Source organism: Apteryx rowi, unplaced genomic scaffold, assembly GCF_003343035.1.
Source record: "Apteryx rowi isolate R43461 unplaced genomic scaffold, aptRow1 scaffold_168, whole genome shotgun sequence".
Lineage (NCBI taxonomy): Eukaryota > Metazoa > Chordata > Aves > Apterygiformes > Apterygidae > Apteryx > Apteryx rowi.
The window spans coordinates 746,441-767,403 of NW_020447952.1; the positions used below are offsets into that span (position 1 = coordinate 746,441).

The 20,963-nt window shown below is 51.0% G+C and overlaps 2 protein-coding genes across 9 annotated transcripts in view; one reads left to right on the forward strand and one right to left on the reverse strand.

The window, feature by feature from the left end:
• Nucleotides 1-79: 79 nt before the first annotated feature.
• MMAB (metabolism of cobalamin associated B) lies at nt 80-12,613 on the forward strand. The gene is made up of 9 exons (XM_026060275.1): nt 80-180; nt 269-330; nt 434-527; nt 943-1,000; nt 1,909-1,981; nt 2,367-2,464; nt 2,770-2,834; nt 3,892-3,951; nt 4,344-12,613. Exons 1-9 carry the CDS (start codon nt 80-82, stop codon nt 4,429-4,431), a joined length of 699 nt encoding a protein of 232 aa, XP_025916060.1. The 3' UTR covers nt 4,432-12,613.
• The window catches only part of UBE3B (ubiquitin protein ligase E3B), a 25,201-nt gene continuing 15,645 nt past the window's right edge, over nt 11,408-20,963 (reverse strand). For 3 of the 8 annotated variants that reach the window (XM_026060259.1, XM_026060261.1, XM_026060263.1), the window contains 7 exons: nt 20,684-20,821; nt 20,186-20,251; nt 17,628-17,686; nt 15,408-15,590; nt 14,858-14,969; nt 14,385-14,477; nt 11,408-13,911 (listed from right to left, as the gene is read on the reverse strand). In XM_026060259.1, the coding sequence (XP_025916044.1) occupies nt 13,720-13,911; nt 14,385-14,477; nt 14,858-14,969; nt 15,408-15,590; nt 17,628-17,686; nt 20,186-20,251; nt 20,684-20,821 (843 nt within the window). In that variant the 3' untranslated portion in view covers nt 11,408-13,719. Of the gene's footprint in view, nt 13,912-14,384; nt 14,478-14,857; nt 14,970-15,407; nt 15,591-17,627; nt 17,687-20,185; nt 20,252-20,683; nt 20,822-20,963 lie in introns of those variants that run through there. The other 5 variants (XR_003252572.1, XR_003252570.1, XR_003252571.1 and 2 more) reach the window with 5 other exon arrangements.

Genomic DNA, 20,963 nt, shown 5'->3' on the forward strand with positions numbered 1-20,963 from the left:
GACGGCGGCCGAGGAGGGTCAGGGGGGCGGTGGCCCGGTGGGGCGGGGTCAGAGGCCGGGGCTACGGGAGCCGAGAGGGATGCTGAGGCGGGCGGCGGCGGCCGCCCTAGGCCCGCGCAGGCCGCGGGGCCCGGCGGCGACGGTGGCAGCGGGCCGCCGCCACGGTGGCGGGGCGACCAGGTGAGCGCTAGGGGAGGAACCGGGACCGGGGCCGGGACTGGGGCTGGGACCGGCTCCCCGCGCTCACGGCCCGCCTGTGCCTCCACAGCCCGGACCGCGGCCCCCGCAGCGCCCGCGCCCCGAAGATCTACACGGGAACGGGAGACGCAGGTAGGGCCGGGGCCGCTCCCGGGAGGGGGGCCCCGGCGGCCTCGGGGCTCAGCTCCGCTGGGTCCCGCGCACCGACCTCCTCCCCCCTTGGCTGTTTTCCAAGGTTTTTCCAGCACTTTCACCGGAGAGAGGAGGCCGAAGGACGACCGGATCTTCGAAGCCCTGGGCACGACGGACGAGCTGAACTCGGCCATTGGGTGAGCCTCGCGCCCCAGCCCCGTCCCCCGGTGCTGCCCGCGAGAGGGGCTGGCGCAGGCCCAGCGGGAGTCGCGCGAACCGGCCGCCCTCCACCGAAACCCCCACCGAGCCGGGGTGCTCTCACCCGCAGCACCCGGCCCTGCGGCTCCGTGCACACCCAAGAGATGCAGCCGCGTTGGCCTGAGCCCCTTGCGCTGGGGGTCTTCTGCTTGTCTTATTTCTATTAGGAACTGCTCCCACATCCCATCCTTCTGCAGGAGGAAAGGGGATATGCTGAGGACTATGTTTCTCTGGAGGGCTGGGCTGACAAATAGCTAGTAACATCCAATTTCCACGTCTTTCATACAGAAAAAGGTGTATGCACAGTCGTAGTAATCTTCTCGTCTCTGGCTAACTCGACTTTTCTTAATCTAGGCTTGCTAGTGAATTTAGCAGTGAAAAGGGCCACACGTTTGTTGAACAGCTTCACAAAGTGAGTATTAACGGTCATCTTTACCCTGTGTAGTAGCTTCATTTGTGCTACTGACATGTATTCTTCAACTCTATTTTCAGACACAATGCTCCCATTGACGCAGGAATTTAATAAATATAGCATTAAAGTATTAAAATGAAGTATCTAATAAATACTTGAGAGTCTTATCCTTAATTACTTTGTAAGTAATAAACCGTATCTTAAACTGAAAAGGAAACCAGTAGACCAAGCAGATTAGTTATGGGGAGGCAAACATATTTCTAAGAGATCTATTCAGACCTGTTACTGCACAAGCTCATGGACACAAGTTAAGCCTTGTTGTCACGTTAGCTTCAAACCTGAAAGCAGGACGAAGCAACTACATGGGCATGATGGTGGGAGGCAGCTCCCACCATGGCAGCCTGGGGTTTTTGCTAATTAGCTTTGTTGTACAAAAGAGCTCGGAAGTAGCTAATCAGAGGCTTTGGAAAGCTTTACCAAACTGCCTCTCAAACATCCTAGGCTGTGGAGAGATGCTCCTCTCAGAAACAGATGTGACATCAAGTCAGCACTATCTCCAGCTGTTTGTCACTGCCTTTCTTTCAGAGGTTCCTGGTTGTGGTGTTCTACCGGCAAAGGGATCATATGAGCACTCCTCCAAGTCTGCTTTCTGCAAAGTCAGCCAGGGCAGTTTAATGTGCCAGTGAAAATGAGTACACGTGCTAATCTGGCTTCTCATAAMGCAATTAGGGAGCACTTATCTGATCCCTCCTGCCAGCAGACTGGGGGATGATGAACAACAAGGGTAGGATCTTCTTTAATCAGCACAACCAGCTGTCGCCTCCCAGAGCTTGCTGCAGCCCTACCAGAGCATCAAAGGCTGGATAATGAAAGCACTTCTTACTTTTTTTCCTTATTGCCGCATCTAGGTCCAGTGTATGCTGCAGGATGTGGGCTCCAACATCGCAACACCTCTCTCCTCAGCCAGGGAGGCTCACTTAAGTAAGCCCCAAAGTACCTTTCCTAGGATAACAGTTCTGGAATTAATGCTAGCTGCTAGAAACTGTTACTGGGTGGCTGTTATTGTTGTGTGTGGTGGTCGGAGCTGCACGAGGGCTGCCCCACAGGCAAGGAAATAACACGCAGTCCCAAAAGCTGCTGCTGTGTTTGTGTGACTCGAGTGATGGGGCCAGCTTGGGGCATTGCACCAAAACCGCACCCCAGCCACAGCTGCTGAATGGGGAGCCAGCCCCACTCCACCAGGAGGGATGTGGAGGATGCTTTCTCATGACTTACTGATCCAAGTAATATCAAAGTGGAGCTTTGTCTTCTATAGATTGAATCACTTCTGCGTGTCTTTTAGTTGATTCTTCTTTCCCCTCTGTAGAACGAACATCTTTTAGCGAGAAGCCAGTTCTGGAGCTGGAACAGTGGATTGACAAATACTCGGAACAGCTTCCCCCACTCAAAGCTTTCATACTGCCAGTAGGTACTTCTTGTGCCACTTGCTTGCTTCTTTAGGGTAAATCTACTCTACCACCTGCCACTGGGGAAAAAAACAGTTACTTCTATGGACCAAATACCAAAAGGAAAGCAGAGAGAAGGATCAGATTAAGCTAAATTTCCACGTACTATTGCATTTAGATATCTCTTCACAACTGCCTAGCCAGAACATAAGGTTCAGTTGCATGTGTGTATGAGATGTGATAAGCTTTGCTGCATTTATACAATGAGGTGGGTGGCTATCTAATGTCAGCAGGCATTAATGCTCTGTTTAATTGTTGTTTCAGTCAGGAGGTAAAAGCAGTACTGCTCTCCATTTTTCCCGAGCTGTCTGCCGCAGAGCTGAAAGGTGGTGAGTGTTGGGCTGTTAATGTAACTGAATAAAATGGATGAAAGATGAGCAGATTGCTACGATTGCAAAACATGTAAAGTTGCAGACAGAGCAACTGACCTTAGATGTTCTGCACTTGGCTAGAACTTGAGTCAAGTTTGGTATGTTTGCATTGGTCTTCCCTCCCCCAGACTGGGTCATCTGAGTTAAGAAGTTCAGAAAGAACAGGCCTGTTTATGCCAAGATGCATTGATGCATTCTTCTAGTATCTCATTTGTTCAGTGTATTTTGTAGGCTAGCACCYGTCGAAGCTGGGGCACTGGCAGACGAGATCCAGTGAAGTTTGTAGCAGCTTAAGATGTTACTGCCCACCTTAAAATGTTACTTGTCCTACACCTCTTTTGGAGGTGAAAGCTCCCCTAGTAAAGTACACTTATATAAGTCACTTCCATGCAAAATACCTTGTGTTAGCCCAAACCTGCTAATCAGCAGTTTTAACTGAGATGCTGGGGGGTTCCTTACTGAAGCAGCTGACAAGCAGGAGGACATTTCCATGGACGTGCTCTGCTGCAAGGAGAGCTACTCTGACTGTGGTCAACAACGGCATCTTAAACTGCCGAAACAAGATACACTGGAACAATGTAATCTTGGAAAAAAATAACATCATAGTCAGTGTTTTCTTGTCAAAAGGAAGCTCAAATGAAGGCTGTACACCAGTCAAGAGGCAAAGAACAGCTCCAAGAAGGGTCAGTGTTTACCTGCAGGAAAGGATAATGAGCCTCCAGGGTATTAATCACCTACAAAACTGCTCCATATTTCAGGGATACCTGTTTATCAGTGTTCTTTAGAAGAGCGGAACTGCAGTCCTCCAGAAGAGTTAAAATGATTGGTTTTATTATGTAGCCACCATGATTCCTCTTGGAGAACTAGATGGTGTTCACACGTGCTATGGGGAATTAGAATGGGGGACTCCAGGTGAGGCTGGAGCATGAAGCTTAGTGCTCCAGCAAACTGCATTCATTTGTGCGTTCGGAGCTAGCAAGCTAAATACATTCACGACTTTCTTTTCTCGTTCTAGTGTGGTTCCATTAGTACAAGCAGGGGAAGCAGATCCAAATGTGGCCAAATACTTAAACAGGTAAAAACAAACAAAGAAGATCCCAAACCCTTGTTGTGTCCTATTGAAGTATGCTTGGTGGTGTTTCTCTAGTCTTGGCATAGAACTGCAGGGTTTTACCTCTCAAGAAGCTTCCTTTCCAGATTAAGATCTTTTAAAGTTTTAATAAACAGCTTGTTAAAAAGCATTTTTGTATGGCCTGTATGCGTCTGCGGACACTATTGGGGTGCTGAGGGAGCAGCCACTTAACTTTCTTTTTGAAGGCCACTTGTTCATATGGTCTCTCTTTGCCTGACTTTCCCTGCAGTTCCTAGTGCTGTAATCAAATGTGCTCTGTTGTGTAGTTGTACGTTGCTGGATACAACCGCACCTGATGCGAGAAATGGTTTCACTGCTTTTCCGTTGGTTTCTAGACTAAGCGACTATCTCTTCGTTTTGGCACGTTATGCTGCAATGAAAGAAGGGAAGGAAGAGAAAATATATATAAAGTCTGAACCATAACTGGGAGTTGGGATGTTGCTTTCCAAATCATGAGAAGCTAAATCCAACAGACTGTTTTCCCCAGGCAAGAAAGGGAAGAGAATGAGCCTGGATTGGGAATGTGAGCTGGCCAAAAACTTCCAGCTAACATAACCAGGACCTTGTTCATAAATGCTGTAAGGAACACAGCTGTTCACTAGGCCTTGTCCGAATATCTCTTGTAGTAATGGTGGTGGCTTCAGAATTAATGTTTGCCTCAAACTGGAACTGAGGCAAAAGACTTCAAATAACCACAGCTGACTCCTAGAGATGTTTTAATTTCTCTGGGCAGYGGCAGGTGCTGTGGGAAGACTTTGACAGGACTCTGAGGAATGGAGAAGAAAAAATAATCAGCTTCTCTTTAATTCGTAATGTTCATACAGAACAGCAACTGCGCAGAGATTCAGGAACTCTGTCCACCAGCTCTGAAATAATAAATGTGATTTACTTGTACCAAAGGGCCCTTAACTGTCATACTTTAATGCTGAGCCCAGCTTGCTTTTCTTTTGTTAAGTTGCTTTCAATCCATCAGCCCTGACTGAAGCTAGAAGAGGAGCTTTGTAGATTTACAGGAATGTACTCTCTGGCACTGGCTGCCTCTTTTCATGCATACGTGAAGAATTTCTCAGCATATTCTCTGCCAGGAATGGGGCTTGTGCAGGAAAAAGGGATTAAAGGAAGAAGGGCTAAATCCTACAGTTCATGTGCAAGCAAGATCTGTGCRGCCAGCAGGAGTTAACTCCATGTGGACCTGCCCTCCCAGCGAACAGACCATGCTGAGCACAGCTTGGTCACAGCATCCCCTTTTAGCTGCAGGTATCAGCTGAGGGGACAGAGCTGAGTCCCCTTATCAAATATCTGCATGCGGGGGACCACTCAGGTCACTGCGTCTGCAGATAGAGGGGTCATGATGAGCGGTAGGAGCCTGGGGCCTTTTCAGCTGACACAGGTACACTTAGAAGAGAGAGGCTAGCACCTAAAAGTTCAGATCTCACAAAAATTAGTGGTAACTTCAGGAGTTTCACTGCTTCCCATGGAGTCCTTAGTAGAATAGATCTGAGCATGTGCTGAAGTCTGAAAAATCTGGCTGCAAACATGATAGCAGAACACAGTACTTAACAGAAAAGACATCCTTGAGTCAGCGCTCACCTAGGTCAACTGAACACTTAATCCTTCAGAACAGCTGTATGTTTTGCTGCATTTTTTTTAAAAACATTCCTACGCTTGCTATTTTAATGCTGCAACTTCAAGCGTATCAATCTACATCATACAAGCTCAGCAACCTGAGCCTCTAACAAGAAACCAAAGGCAGCTTTGAGTAATTTGACAGAGCGAGCTAACTAAAATTCAGGAATCTTAGAATAGCTCTGTTAGAAGTTTTTCCAGCTGCCCGATGGATTGAAGACTGCTAGAAAAACATCCTGGATATGTAAATTAGTGCATTACACCAAGCTTAATGAACTAAAACTCCTTGATACCCATGTTGTATTCAGAATAGCCATAGAATTACAGTTTGTACAGTTAAGTCCAAGACACCTAYGGCTTGTAAACATAATTTGGAAGAATATATGTCAGGCATGTTGGTTTAAGCCCTCTTGTCCTTGTAGGAAGGAGCATTAGAGATAAATTCTCCTGGCTGTAAGGTGACTGTGCTTTGAAAAAGCTCCAAATTAGGAGTTCATGTCCTGCACTGAGTGCAGTTCTCAGTGTTGGGAGCTTTTAAGTCATGCAGCCTCCTCTGTTCAATTATTCAAGTAGGAACATCCTTAAACTTGCTCCCAGAAAGTGTCTCTGGCTTTTGTGTTAACTTTTTAATCAGAGCAGGGTCAGAGTGAAGAATGCCCAGCACTAATAGATACTGCTGTCTCATTATTCACCCTTTTTTTTTTTTAAACAGATATTTCATGGCTATTGTTAATGCACATTTTTCACAGAGTAATTTTCCAAGCCTTAGCCTGTAACACATCCCAATGACAAATGCTCTTGATTTGGACTGTGCTGTCAGCTGCAATGTCACATCAGGCATTTTCTCAATGCCTGCTCCAGACAGGCCATCCAGTTTTATGATAGCTCTGTTTCAGTTATCACTATTGAACCTTAAGAATCTAGAGGCTTTTCAAGTTTAATTGAATAAAATTCTTTGCAATATAAATTCTTCATGAATACTATATAAATCAGCTCCTGGCTGGATTTATAGTATTTTCTTTTTTTTTCCAGCTGGGGTGGGGAGAAATATCACTACTGTTTTGGGGCCAAAGCTAGTATTGTTTTGATTGCAAGGAGAAATAAATTTAGCTACTACATTTTAACATGATGTAGAGATTAAATTTATTAGGGTTCACTCAGCTTCCAGCTCCCCCCTCTCCCTTTCTATGGACTCTTGTTTCTAGGCAGCTGAAGCGGAGGGGGGCTGCCATCAGGTGGACCCTGTTGTCTCAGATGGAGGCACAGGGGGCCAGTGCTGGAATTCGGGAGCGAGCAGGGATCAGGCTGAGAGCAGCGCTGGCCCCGTGGGCTGCTGCAGTTTAGCAGAGCAGAACCCTGCAGAGGCCACGCTCGGCTSTTTACAAGTTCAGTGCTTGTCCTGTGCCTCAACACCTTGTAGTAAAGTATTTTGCAGTATTAAAAAAGGGATTTTTCTGTCCTGAATGCTACCCCACGTCCAAGGGAGGTGCTGGCCGTTAAACCGCAGAAGGGCTTGGATCCTCAGGCCCCAGTGCACCCTACGCTCCCAGCTGGGAGCAGAGGCCAGTGGCAGGGGGGCGCCAGGACTGAAGCAGGAGCCTTTTTGCACTGAGCTCCGGTGGCAGAGCTGCCACCTGCTCGTACGCAGGGAGGAGCGAGCGCCAATGAACAGGAAGCTAAGCTACTCCTACTTGGCTCACCTGTCCCCCGTGTGAAGTGTGGCTAAAATTAAATCCAGCCTTTAAAGTAAATAAGCCTTCTGTGCTCTGGGTTAACATTTGTTTTCCAAGTCCTTTTGGCCCACCCTGCAAACCCATCCGTACAGCCTAGGGATTCCAGCGCCTGCACCTCATTAATATAGCGGGAGAAGGCAGATGCTTTGTCCATACTGACCGTATGCAGAGCCCAGATACATCTCCGCCTAGCAGGGTTCCTTATTTATGATTACGTTGTAACTGCCAGCACAGACATATGTTGCTAAGGGTCGCTTATTCTTGTTTGTAAAATGTACGGCTGCTCCTAGCTTACACACTGTCAAAACTGGAAGAACTGGCCCCAAAATCTCTTGCTGCATGATTGGATCAGACGCCCGTACATCTGTTAACGCTGTAGGAGCTGTAAAATGAAATAAGTCTCACTATAACTCAGGCACCTCTATTACTGCCGCAATGTGTAAGCAGCAGAGCCGGCTGCTGCTCTTGCAGAAATGACACAAACATACATTTTGCCAAGTCGTATGTAAATTTACACATGGCAGCATTTCCTCTGCTCACAGAGGAGAAGGAAGGGCTGCTCCACGCGCCTGCTCCAGCCTTGAGAGGGTGCACTGGCCCTTGCTGCCTGGCACTCCGTGCAGTGCTGTGCCTGAAGGGCAAGTCTTGGGGTGCACACACCACCAAAAGCAGAAGCCCACAGCACTCTTTCTCTCCTCCAGTCAAGCTGGAGGACCAGAGAGGATCACATCTGCCATCAGGTCAAGTCCTCTGCAGTTGCAAGCCCCTGAAAAAACAACATTTTGCCTGGAAGGGGTCAGACAAAAACCCTCCCCACCCGAACACCTTGATGCACAGCAAGGTGAGCCTGGCTGGAAAAGGGCGGGCGTGCAGTTAAGGCACCCTGGGAGAAGAGCACATCACCGTCCCTGCATCGGAGGGAAGCAGATTCAGCCCAGTTTGTATCCAGTAAAGAAACGTCTTGCACTCGCAGCTCTACCCCTGCTGCAGCCTGGCAGCCCGCCCGCTGCTGCGCCCCGTCCCTGCTACGGCTGCTCTGCAGCGCGCACAGGCAGGGTGCGATAGCGGGTGCTCAAACAACCCGAAGGGGAAAGAGCAGAGGGCGAGCGCATTATAAAGCCACCACGGTTAGAACTTGATCTTAGAAACAGCCACAAAAACTTGTGTGAACAGCCAGTTTCAGTGCTGCTCAGCCAGGAGGCTGTGGGCGTCAGTGCCGAGCCGGTAACACGGATCTGACCGCTCCACCACCCATGCAGGTCTCTAGCACATCGCGGGAGTCGGTGCATTTCTCAGCAAAAGTGAGCAAACGTAAAAGTAAGCCGCAGGAGCACATTGGCTGTGGTTCTGCTCGGTGCCACGGAGACCGGCGCGGAAGCAGAGCACGGCATACCCTCTCCATCCGAACATGTGAGCAGCCCCTCGCTCGGAGCATGCGCCGGACTGCCGAGCACCTGACAGCGGGAGACGCCTGGCTCCCACGAGAGGACCCGCTGCGAGGAAATGCAGCACAGCAAATCCAGCCCAGGAGGAGCAGCAACACGCAGCAAGAGGTCATGCGAAACAGCAGCATCCAACGGCAGGACCAGCTCTAGGAAAAGGGAGCACCAGCTTCCAGCAGTCTCGCCTCAGCTCTTCACCGTGGAAGGACCCCGCGTGTGCTTGGTCCAAGTGTCTGGCTTTGGCCATGACCAGTCTTCACCTCTTCTGGACTGGTTAAGGGCAACACAGAGGGCTACACTGACCCTCCAAGTACAGTCCGGGACAGGACCCGCTGGGACCCCTCTGTCCTGCTCAGGCCAGTCCCAAGACAGGAGTTTCCCACTGGGCAGCAGTAGGTTGTTTGACCCCGGCAGTCGCTCAGGCAGTGCTGGGACACGCGGCTGCTTCCCGAGCAGCTCAGCGCCAAGGCGCAGCTGCGAGCAGAGCCAGCTCTGGTGCCGGCAAGACCGCGACTCGCCGGCCCTCCGAGCAGCGACGGAGAAGCAGGCATTTTGCAGGCCTGGCTGTTTCTTGCCAGCTTTCTGCCTTTGCAGCATCTGCTGTAGGGTTTCTTTTTGCTGTTTCTGACTGCGCCATATGCCTCAGTGTCAAAACAATGGTGCTTGCACGCAGACTGGGAGCCCTCTTCCGTGCTCCCCCCGAGCGCCTCCTCCCTGGATAAGCCCATGTTCCCATGGGACTGGCCCGGAGCACCATGCTCCGGTGTGCAGGGCCGCGGGCGGCAGCGGGGGGATCGGCCCAGCGAGCTCCGCCAGCGAAGGCCGAAGTCCAGCTCTGCTTACCAGCTTCCCCGGCTTCGCAAAGGGCCGCGTGGCTGCGTACTAAGCCTACGCTCGCACGGAGACCCGGACCAGAGGCAACAGGCTCCTCACTCTTACGGAAAGCGTTCCCGGAGCCAGCCGAGAGGAGCAACACGATGCGGAAGGCCCTGCGATCACCCGTTTGCACAGAGAGCAACAAAACCCATGTCAGACACTTAAGGGCTAGCGCACACGCGGCTGCTCCTTAAGACAGCCCTCTTGGCCTTCCAAAAACCAGTCCCATCGCTCACAGAAGAGCCCGAGTGCGATGAGCTTTGCCCCAGACCCCGACGCCTGCCAGCGCAGCGCAGGAGGGAACGCCCTGCGGCACGCGCTTCAGTACGGGGCTGCCCGTCTCCGCTGGCGGCTTTCTTCTCTTGCCGCGAGCCCTGGCAAAGCRGAGCAGATTCCCACCCGGCTGCCAGGAGAACACAGAACCGTTTCCCTAAGATCAGTTTGTGCAACAGCCCTCCTGTTCTGTGCTGGTTTTGGTCCTGGCGCCCATGGGGTGCAGTCCCAGCGGACACTGTCCTCCACAGACTAGAGGACTGAAGGAATCAGGCTGGGAAGACTCACGTGGGGAGAACAGTCGTGGCCCCCTTTCCAGAGAGGCAGGGACCAGCAGAGCTCCCGGGAAGGGGCACTCATCCGACAGCGTTCCCGCAGCAAGTGCACGGGGACACGCGCTGCCCTGCTCCCCAGGCTGGAGGCTCTCCCGTGGTTCTCCCGCCCGGTTCCCTCTCCACCAGCTTTCTCCGCGTGGCCCGAGTCGTCATTCCCAGCCGACGAGGGATGYGCACAGAGCGCCGCTAACCCCGGCCCTGCGCTGGGGCAGGGCTCACCACCCCCTGCCTCCAAAGGACACCTCTGCCCTCTCATCAGGGCACCACGGACCTAAGGCACAGCCTCACAGCGCCCTGCAGGACCAGAAAGCACTTCTCCAGGCATATTCCAAGACACAGGAACAAATCCTACTTCACACAACCCTGCCAGGTCCCTTCGGGCTCAYGGGCACTTCGTGTCGCTATCAGCAGCGGCACACGGAGCCCTTCGCACACGAACACGTGCCAGTTTCTTAGGGCTCGCCAGGCCCAGCCTGACAAAGCGGTTTGCAAGCGGCCAGCAGCCTCCTCGCCTGCCTCCGAGCCTGGCAGAGGCGTTGATCCCCCCAGCTCCGCTCTTCCCGCTGCCGGGGGGTGACCGGTGCTGCGTCCCGCTGCCGCTGCTCCCCCGCTGCCACGTGCTCCAAGCAGGAGCATCGCACCCACCAGCTCCTCTGCCCCGAGGGAAAGGAAGGAGAAACAGCTGGTTGCCTTACTCATACCAGGTTTATTTTCTCTTCCCTGCGTTTCTGATACAAGGGATGTACCAAGGTCTCCACAGCAGCAAGTCTACTATAGAAAAAATAGTCATTAATCTCCCGTGGTAAAACCTTCCCTGCCCTACAAAGAACATCCATGCCGAATACAGCAACGCAGGCAGGGACCGATACACACTCATAGCCTTCTGCTYAGGTAAAAAAATGTATTAAAGCCTCTCAGTCACACAGAAATTAGCTACTCAAGAGAAATATTGTTGTTGCGCACACAGCCACCAGGGCGTTTACTACACAATCACATTTTATATGCTAGCTACAAAATCGGATGTAGTGTCTTATAGTGCAATATTTCCAGGTTTGGAGGACCTAGCTGAGAAGACTGCATTAAGATGCTTGCTAAGAATTGTACTCCTGAGGAATGAAGGAAAAAAAGGAGAGCAGAGACTTTATTTCACTGCGTTGAACAAATTGTTTCATTGAACAACCATTGTGCTCTATTTAGACACTGCACTTTCCTAGAAGGAAAAAGGGATTCTGTGTAATATTTTAAACTATGATTGGTACAAGTCCGTGCATAAGCCTCTCAACTACACAATCAACAACTGGTTAATACTGAAATCCTCTCTACGTAAAAAAACAAAACAATTTTACTAACATCTTTAATTTCTCTAGACTCACTCTGTTCAGTAGCTTGAATTCTCTGAATGCAGATATCCCTGTCTTCGCTAACGCTTCCGATCACTCCCGTTTAACAGAGTTCACACAGAAAAAAGGTCCCCAGCAACATCGTTTTCCAGATGCATTTCCAAGAATTGCTTCTAAAAGAAAGGTTATTTTTTTGGAAATCAGTTAAAGCAAGACAGAATGGAACAGGATGAAATGAAGGGCATTTCTGTACTCGTGGTTGAACGGTGCCAAGTATTTTCCGGTCTGTTCGAAACGTGCAACATATAATGGTTAAGAGGGTCGTCCAGAGAGCCAGGGGACCACCTCTGCGCCGAGACTTGTGCTACGCAGTGCGCGCCTGGCGCTGCAAACCCCAGTCGATGGGCCAAGGAAAGCCGGAGGATGAGGTAGGGTAYGGCAGCCCGGCTCCGAGCGGCTCTGCCCCGCAGCGCGGAGCGGCCCGAGCGCAGGGCAAGCTGCCAGCACCGCGGCGAGGGAAGGAGGGGAAAGGGAGGCAGAGGGAGGGATTAGCAGCCTCTGCGTGAGCTCGCTTTAGTCGTGAGCGGCAACAGGTGAAGGGGAGAAGGTGTCTGGCTTTTCCTCCTGTCACAGGACAGGAGGACATACATGGCTTTCCTTGTGCCAGAAACACCCCCCAAGTACAGGGCAGGCGAGGAAACGGCCGTGTCTCCTCTCACCTGGCCCAGGCTGAGGCAGGACTGGCAGCAGCACAAGGGATTGAGGCTGGGAAGCTGCAGACAGCGCTGCAGAGACGCTCTGCAAATTAGGCTCTGCACTTCGTTAGAAAATGGTGGGAAAGGTCCTCACCTTACACACACACACACACACACACACACACACACACACACACACCCCCTCCCCTTCAGAACCACCTGAAAAATCTGCCTGCTACAGGCAAATGTCAACTGTTAAAATAAGGCCAAAGAGAGACAAAGCAATTGAAATAAATAGTTTGGCAACAAAGCAAATGTGGCTGTTGCACAGAGGCCAAGTCTGGGCTCAAAACAGCCCATCTCCCTAAGGAAAGAGGCTGCAGACTTGAAATGAAACTCCTACCCAGGCGAGAGGAACTTTGCCAGCGGAGGTTTCCAGAGGCTCTCGGCAGCCTGACGCGTTCCCCCTCCAGAGAGGGCAGGGGGCTCCTGCCCCGCTCGAGCACGGCGCTGGGGCGCAGGGGCTGCCCGAGCTGCGTGCCAGCTCTTGTGCTCTGGAAGCAAAACCAAATTAAACCTTTTCTGCTCCTGAGCAAATTCAAACCACCCCTTTCGTCCAAAGCGCAGCTCTGGCAAGAGCTTGGCAGAGGCACAGCTGGCTCAGCACGCTGACCCCACGCCTGCTGCTTGAGCTCTTAACCTACAGCACTCCGACGCCTTGCGGAGAGTGGCAGGGTCCATCTGCTTGCATTTAACCTGCTGCTTCTCGAGTCTGGGCGAGCGGTTCATTCTCCGAGACAAACGCGAGGGCCTTGCGCAGCACGAGGACATCGGGAAGCCCCCGCGCAGTACCTGACCTGAGTAAAGAGCGCACATTCATTGTGCGCCCAGTGTTGCAGCCTCACGCTCGTCTCCTTGTGGGCTCAGTCATGTTTCCGCCTTTATGAACCTTTCCACAGACTGGCCTCCACCCAATAAAACTCCAGACCATCTCCTGGGATAGGGAAAGGAAAACCTTCCACGGCAGCAGCTGCCCAGACTGCGCAGCCTGCTGGGGGTATTACGGTCACTAATCTGACTGGCACTTTTACTGCTCCTTTTATGCTCCCCTGGGGTTTGCTTTTAAAGATGATTTACATGGTTGACAAGTGAAGTGTATCGGGTCAGGCTCATCACCTCCGTCATCCTGGAGGAGCGCCCAAGCAGAACCAGCCCCGTCTAGCCCAGAAGCTCTTGCCCATAAACCTCTATTACCAGCTGCATCTCTTCAGCCCTAGAGTGAGCAGTCAGGTCCCACAGAGCTGATCCAACCTCCATGCACGGAGGCCTGCACCTCCAGCAGCAGTCAGCAGCTCTGAGAGCCCCCATTGCAGAGCCTAGGGCCACGGTAACTACGACAGCTCGAAGCCAGTGTTCATGCTGATGGCGTAGCGCAGCTTCTCCCGCAGGATGCTCTTCTTGCTGTAGTTGGGAAGCTTGAGGAGGTTGAAACACGTAGAGGAGGTTGGGAGACGCCCACCCGGCTCTTTCTTGCGGATGGTGAAGAAGCCCCGTAGCACACTGCCCAGTGTGTCACCAGTGTCCTGGAAAGGGGCAGAAATGCGTCACCCCAGCGCTTCTCTGCTGTGCTCCTTCCACGCAGGGTGCTGAGCTCATCTTCCCTATACACAGGGCAAAGGGGCCAGCTCAAAAGCCCACTTGCTGGGAAGGGTGAGAGTCAAACCCAAGGCCCCTGTCCCCCAAAACTGCTAGAAAGGAGCTTCGTGCAGGGTCCCTTTGCAGGGGGCACAGGGAAACACGATCAGAGGTACGGGAACAGGGAGATCATAAGGAGAAAACACGACCTGGAGATGGGTTGTGTGGGAGGAAGTGGATGCAGCCATGTGCATCCTACTAGTGTAAGGATGTTCTCACCTTGCCCCATAGCACAAGCTTCTCTATGCCTTAAAGCTTCGCAGTCACAAGAGGGGAGACGAGAAAGCTGAGCAGGGAAGGAGGCCTGCCAAAAGCCTGGCAGGGAATGCACGAGGCACGAGCAAGCAGGCTGCCTACCTACCTGATCATCAGAGACTTCCACACAGCGGATTGAGAAAGGAGGCTTGAGGTAGGCAAAGCCCAGAAGTGGAGGCCTGGAACAGCTGGTAACAAACTGGAAAAAAAAAAGCGATGGACAGTGAAAGCCAGMAGCAGTGAGCGAGAGCAGCCTGGCYAACAAAGCCACACGGCTAATGCCGGTCCCAGCAGCTGTTCCCTGCGACTACTTCTGAGCATCCCACAGCACAAAACCGCAGGGCTCAGCCCTGCCAACCTGTGACAACGGCCGTCTGCACAGGACTATTCACAGCAACACAAGAGCATTTAAAGGAACTCTGCTTCCCAGGCTGCCTCTCCGCAGGGGAGCGGAGTGCACATTTTGAGGCATTCTGATACATCTTCTATTACGGCAGAAGGCAGGCAGATAACAGTGAGAAAACAGCCCTGCCCCAACCACCCCCAAATCCCAGCTTGGGCTGAAATGACTGTATTTACCTTGAGAAACATGGCTCTTTCGTCAGGGCTGAAGTCATTGGCTAGGATGTCCCAGAGCCAGATAATGACCCGATGACTCCCATGGAAGCCCCCGTAGTACACCGTGTGTTTTCTGGGAAGAGAAAGGACACACTTATGTCTCACTGCAGCAGCAGGAGGGTCACAGCTGCCAGCTGACATGTCCTGGAAGGATCACAACTGCTGCCACAAGTCAGTTCACTGCTAGAGCAGATGCTGCCAGCACTGCTTCCCCACCAGTGCTTGCCAGGCACTCGATCAGAGTACAGGGAAGGGCAGAGAGAAACTCTGCTCTCAGGAGACAGTGTGAGTGAGTGGAGGAAAGACCCTTCCCTTTCGTTAGTACTTTGTCCAAGCTAGCTTTAAGYGACATGCTCTTCAGCTCCATTAGTTTCTGTCTGCTCCTCAGATTTCAATTAGAAGGAGCAGAAAGTTGGGAAAGGATCACTTTGCTGCAAGCCTCCAAACAACTACATAACATACTCGGTGGTCTGCTGAGTGAGAAGACCAGCAGACTGAGCTGCTCACTTACTTTAAGTCCTCGAGGTCAATCTCAGCATTGTCACCAGAGATCAGTCGCTGTAACTCTGGTGCGGAAAACATACGAATCCATTCAGGCTTAATGATCGACCTGAATCCACTGATGAGCGCTGCTGTCTGGCTCTTGATTTGTGTATGCATCCGGAAGTGAGCCATGAGATGGATGTAGCTGATCCTGTGTGCGATAGGGAAGGTAGCAGTGAGGGGGCTGGAGCTGCAAGGGATACCCACCCCTCTGGTGCAGGAACAAGGCTGCAGACCTGCCTCTGCAGCCCAGGAAGAACCAGCACTGCCTGGAGACACAACATACTTCCTCCACCAGGGCACTGCCTTTTATTTAAGCAGAAAGTGGTGTTGTTCCACCCAGAGACTTGCTCCTTCCTGCCTCTGGGTCTGCCTGCTCATTTCCTAAATCTTCTTCCTAACTCAGGGACCAGCTGGCTTTAATGATCAAGTGATCAACCGTGGCTGGGCAGCAGCTGATGTAGAGGGGAACATGTGCCCAACTCCCCTTTAAAGGAGCAGATCCCCAGTGACAGGTACTTCTCTAGGTTTGAAAAGCAATTGCTAGAGCTCTGATGCTGCCTGCAATGAAGCCCATGGCTGATCAACCTGGTAGGGCGAGGACAACATCCCCAAGTAAGCCAGCAAGCAGAGACGGTTGGACTGGAAGGATTCTACAGATGCTTTTGTACAGAGTTTTTCATGGGTCTTTCAGACAAGCCCAACTTAACATAATTTGCTCCTGCTGTGTGAAGCTGTGCAGGCAGAAGCACTGTCAGTGCCTCACACAGGCTGTGTTTTCTATCTTGTTGCAGTTCGACCTCTTTCAGACAATCCCTGGAACACGTGAATTGCTATGCAGCGCATGTGAAAGCACAGACCCAGCACCTGCTCGCAATCCTTACTGTGCATGTGAAATGCTTTGCTATTATGAAAATACAGGCCTTTTTCAATTCCACAGGATTAACAAGTCATGCTCTGTAGAACCCTCGCTGGAGCTGGAATCAACAGATTAAAAACACTCAAGAGATTTCCACTTTCATCCCAGGGAATAAAGAAGAGGTGCCCTGTTTATTGGAGGGAGCCAACATCAGACTTCCTCTACTTACGAACAGTCACAACAATCCAATTCGCTAATTCTTTTTTGTCGGCTCCCGGACAGACATTACCACAGCCACGTTTACGAGGTTTTCAGCTAGGCAACCTACCTCTGCTTTTAGGAGACAGAAGTGTTTCTAGATTGCTTCCACTTGTAACACCTCCCCCACTCCCTCCCAACTGCCCGTTTGTGTGCCCACGTGCACAAAAACTCCTGAAGTTCCTCTTGTAAGCGAGCAGAGCAACATACAGGACTTTCAACTTTCTCCCTCGGCTGACTTCTGACAAGCCCGAGAAAGATCCCTTTCAAATGCAAACTCCCTGGCTGGAGCTCAAGAGGGGAGAGACTAGGAACATCACACTGCAAAGCACAACTAACACGGATGAATCTTCAGGTAGGATCCAGCTTCCATTTGCCATTAAAGAGAGCAACCCCCAGATTACCAGTTCAAACACACACCTGCTTAATAGAGATTTTATCCTGCTTTCATGATCACTGGAGGGGATAGCAAAGAAAAAAGAAAAAAAAAAAAAAGGAGGGAACAAAAAGGTGGGTTTGGTTTTCGGGCTCCAGAGTTGACGTTTACGATAACTATCTAAAAGCCAGTTATCTGTGAAAATAGCTGCAGGGCTTAGTGTCTCCTCTGATTTCCTGTGTCTAAAGTACGACTGTCGACTACATTTGAATTCACCACTGTCTCTTCTGAAGAACAGTGCTTTATACAACTGCCACATGTTATCATTCTGAGAAGATCTGTCGGCTCCAAGGTGTCTTTGAGCATCTGTGCCCTCTGTGTTCACGACTGTGTGCCTGAATTGCTTTGAATCCATCTGTCTGTATCTATCACCATCATTAAATCCTGCAGAATCTCACAGACTGTGCGCCTTTGACCTCAGAAGCGCTGTTTCAAGAAGTAAATTGTCAATTTTTATTTTGCAAATCGAATTTAATACAATTTCTGCCGATGAACTGTAACCAGTAAATTCTATTAAGATATTTATGGGCTCCTTCTCCTCCAATCTATCTCAATTCATTCCAGATGCAAGCCCAAGGAACCAGAATAAAGTATTTTACAGTGGTGACCTTAAAAAATCTAATTGCTGTACTTACTTATTTTCATTGGTAACGGGAATGGTCTTCCCTCCAGGAACAAGTTCATGGCAAACAAGCTGAGGGAAGAAATGATTGTATTGCTAATTACTGCCTGGAACCACAATGGAAAGAAATGCCATGCTAAGCTCTTACCTCCCCATAAAACATTCATTTTTACAATAAAACGGTAGGATTTAAAATTTAAGTAAAATCCTGCTTCTGCCTTGAACCAGTTTCACTTAACTATTACCACAGTAATTGAACAGTGGGGAACTCCGGCTCTGCCACAAGTGGAGGCAGCCCGCCTTCGAGGAGGCCTCCTCTCTGGCCTGATCCATCGCTGCTGAACCGCACGCAAATCAATTCAGAGAGCCCTAGGGGACTGTCACGCTTGCAGAAGCCAGCGGCTGAACAGCCTCGGAGCCCGCCCGGAGCCCAGTCTAACAGCGCAATCCAAAGCTCTCTGCCCCACAGGCCTCATCCGGGGCCGTCCGAGCGACRGAGCTCCCTGGAGCTCACCGTCTTCCAAGCCGGGCACTTGGTGCAGGACGCGGAGAGCGCTCAGAAAGCGAGACTGCTGGGAAGCTCTTCCGTCCTGCCCCGTCGGCCAGGGCCTGGTGCTCAAGCGACAGCACTGCTCAAACACAACGGCAGGGACCCCCTGGGGCTTGCAACAGCAACACAGGCTCATGACTCATCTTTGCAGCAACACGAAGAAGCAGAAAATCATTACTCACATATTACAGTGGCCTCTGCGCTGCAGTTCCCCCAGGTCAGAAGAGAGCCCAGCAGAGCAACGAGCGCAGCTCCCCCGGGCCCAACACCGAGCCGCAGCTAGCAAGGACACGCGGTTCAGCGGGGAGCCATGGGGATTACCCCACCTGGCTGCTTCGGCACAGCGAGAGCACACGGCAAACAGGAACCCCCATGTTTATTCCAAAGCTCCGAGCGCTGCAGCCTTCCATTTGTTACTACTGGGCTCTCATGTGCAATTTCCTGCCTTTATTTTTAAGGTGGAAAAACCCTCAGAGCTGAAAATCTCAGCTTTCCTGAGGCGGCAGCAAGGCGTTCGGCACACTGGGTGGTGGCCACGACCTCCTGCTTCGCCCACCTCTCCGCAGCAGCTGAGCAGCCTCACGTTACCCTGCCCTCACCTGAGACGCGCAGCTGTGTCGGTGCTCAGCTGCCTTACCGCTCACCCTCTCAGCTTTGCACGTGCCCCTAAGCTGCAGTTCCTGCAGCTCAGACATACGCAAGCCAGGTCCAAACTAGCCAGCTTGAGCATGAGACAGCGAAACTGCAACACACATCTCAAGGACAAGCTGCCCCAGATAAATGCTCGGTGGCTTAGTGGTCTCTGAGCAATGTGCCACCGGGCCCACAGCGCCTGCAGTGCCCGAGCTGGCTAGCTTTGCGCTAGCTGGGGTCTGCCCGTGGAGCTGGCAGAGGATACACAGACAGCAAAGACTATCTCATCCRTACCTATTTTCCAGCTACGCACACACAGCATCACCATAACATCAGCGGCTGAGCAGAGTTATCTCACTGACCACAGGGCACAAGCGTAACCAAGTTTACGGCTTTACAAGGGACTGTGACAAACAGCCTTTTCTTCTCACGGCCAAGTGGCTTTCTGCCACACTTCAAGTTTCTGTGAGGGAAATTGCTACATTTAAAGAAAAGTGATTCTTCCTCCCCCCTCCCACAGGCACTTCTTTTAAAAAGAGTGGAAAACCAGGTATGCAGGGAAAGCACAAAGCAATCTTTTTCAACTAGAAAAAAAAAATCACAGTACTAGAAAATTCTTAAGGGACAGACAGCAACCTCTTTGTAGAAAAAGTTGGTCTCTACCCACAGCTAAATATTGAGCCAAGCCACAGATCCCTGCGGGTGAGTTCAGGGAACCTCTGAAGCTGAGCCAGTCTTAGAGCACAGGCATTTTGTATAAAAGGAGACCAGAGCTAAGACCTAACCGCAACCAAGCCCGAGGTTATTTACCGATCTCCTCAGCATTCTCAGCCAGAAGGGCCATACGCAGCATCCACCTTACTTATCAGAAACACAGATACCAGAGCAAAAAGCACTGTGTAGCTTGTGCTTGCACAGACTGGCTGACTTTCAGAAGCTCAAGACCAGCTCTCAAAGTTCAGCAGAGAAAAACAGTTGTGTTCGACTGGCAAGTCAGACTGCAGGTGTGTCTCCTTACTCTAAGGACACCTTCTAAGAACAAAGGCATCCCCTGTCCAGGAGTCAAACCTAGCTCCTCTGCCAACTGCTCATATTCAATTTGCCACTTCTGGCATCACGGGCTTTCCCACAGCAATGGGCAGCAATCCTCAGCATCCCTCGCAGCAGAAGGCTCTTGCTGGTAACGTCAGCAGACAGGTGAGCACATGAGGCGAGGGAGACGCTCCCGCACAGAGGAGCTAGTACCGAACCAGGAGAAACAGGGAATCGCCTGGGCCAGGCTTGTGGACTATCAGGGCCACAATTCTGCTGTTCACCAGCTGGCACGGGGGGGGCATTTGGAACAAAGCAGAGACAAGAACCAACAGAGTAACTGAATAAAAGCCTACCTGACCCATCACATCTTCATCATAGGACAGCGTTAAGCCCAAGTCACTGATATCACCATCATAACGCTAGCAGAACAGTGGAGAAAGGGAAAGAAGGTCAGTATTTAGCAGCAGGAACAGCAGCTCAGCATTTTTGTATTATTCTCCCTCTAACTCCTCCCAAGCAGGCACTAGGCAACAAAGCAGAACAAATACATGACTTGCTCAAGGTTATGGAGAGACCACACAAGAGCTAAAGCTAAAACTTAGGAATTCCCAGTTCCCAGTTCTGGATTTACACCTTCAGGCTCCCCTCTCATCCCTGCTTGCCCCAGTAACGACACAGGACAGCTACCTGCCAGCCTGCTTCGGAATTAGCATGCAGTTCCACTAACACAGTTATTTTCAGAGTATGTGTTTTTAAAGATGATCAGTATCCCAAAGGCATTTGCCAACCTAGTACTTCTAACAATAACCAGTGATAAGGGATTTGAAGAACAGGAAAGGTAATGCTCAAACCTTAATTGAAGTGAGATTTTTATAAAACTCGGAGTCCAAGGAGGGAAGTTCATCTACAGAGCTGTAGAAGACACTGTGGTGGTGCCCGAGTAGCTGACTCAAGAAGAAGGAAGCAAATGGTACGTCCACAACTATTCCCTACAGACAAGAGGGCATGCATAAGTCTCTATGTATACTCGCTGTGTGCAACATCACTGGTTACCGATGAGGCCTGCAGGATAGACTATGTCTTGCGGAACAAGTACAGAGATGCAAAACATGTTGGAATTAGCTAACAAAA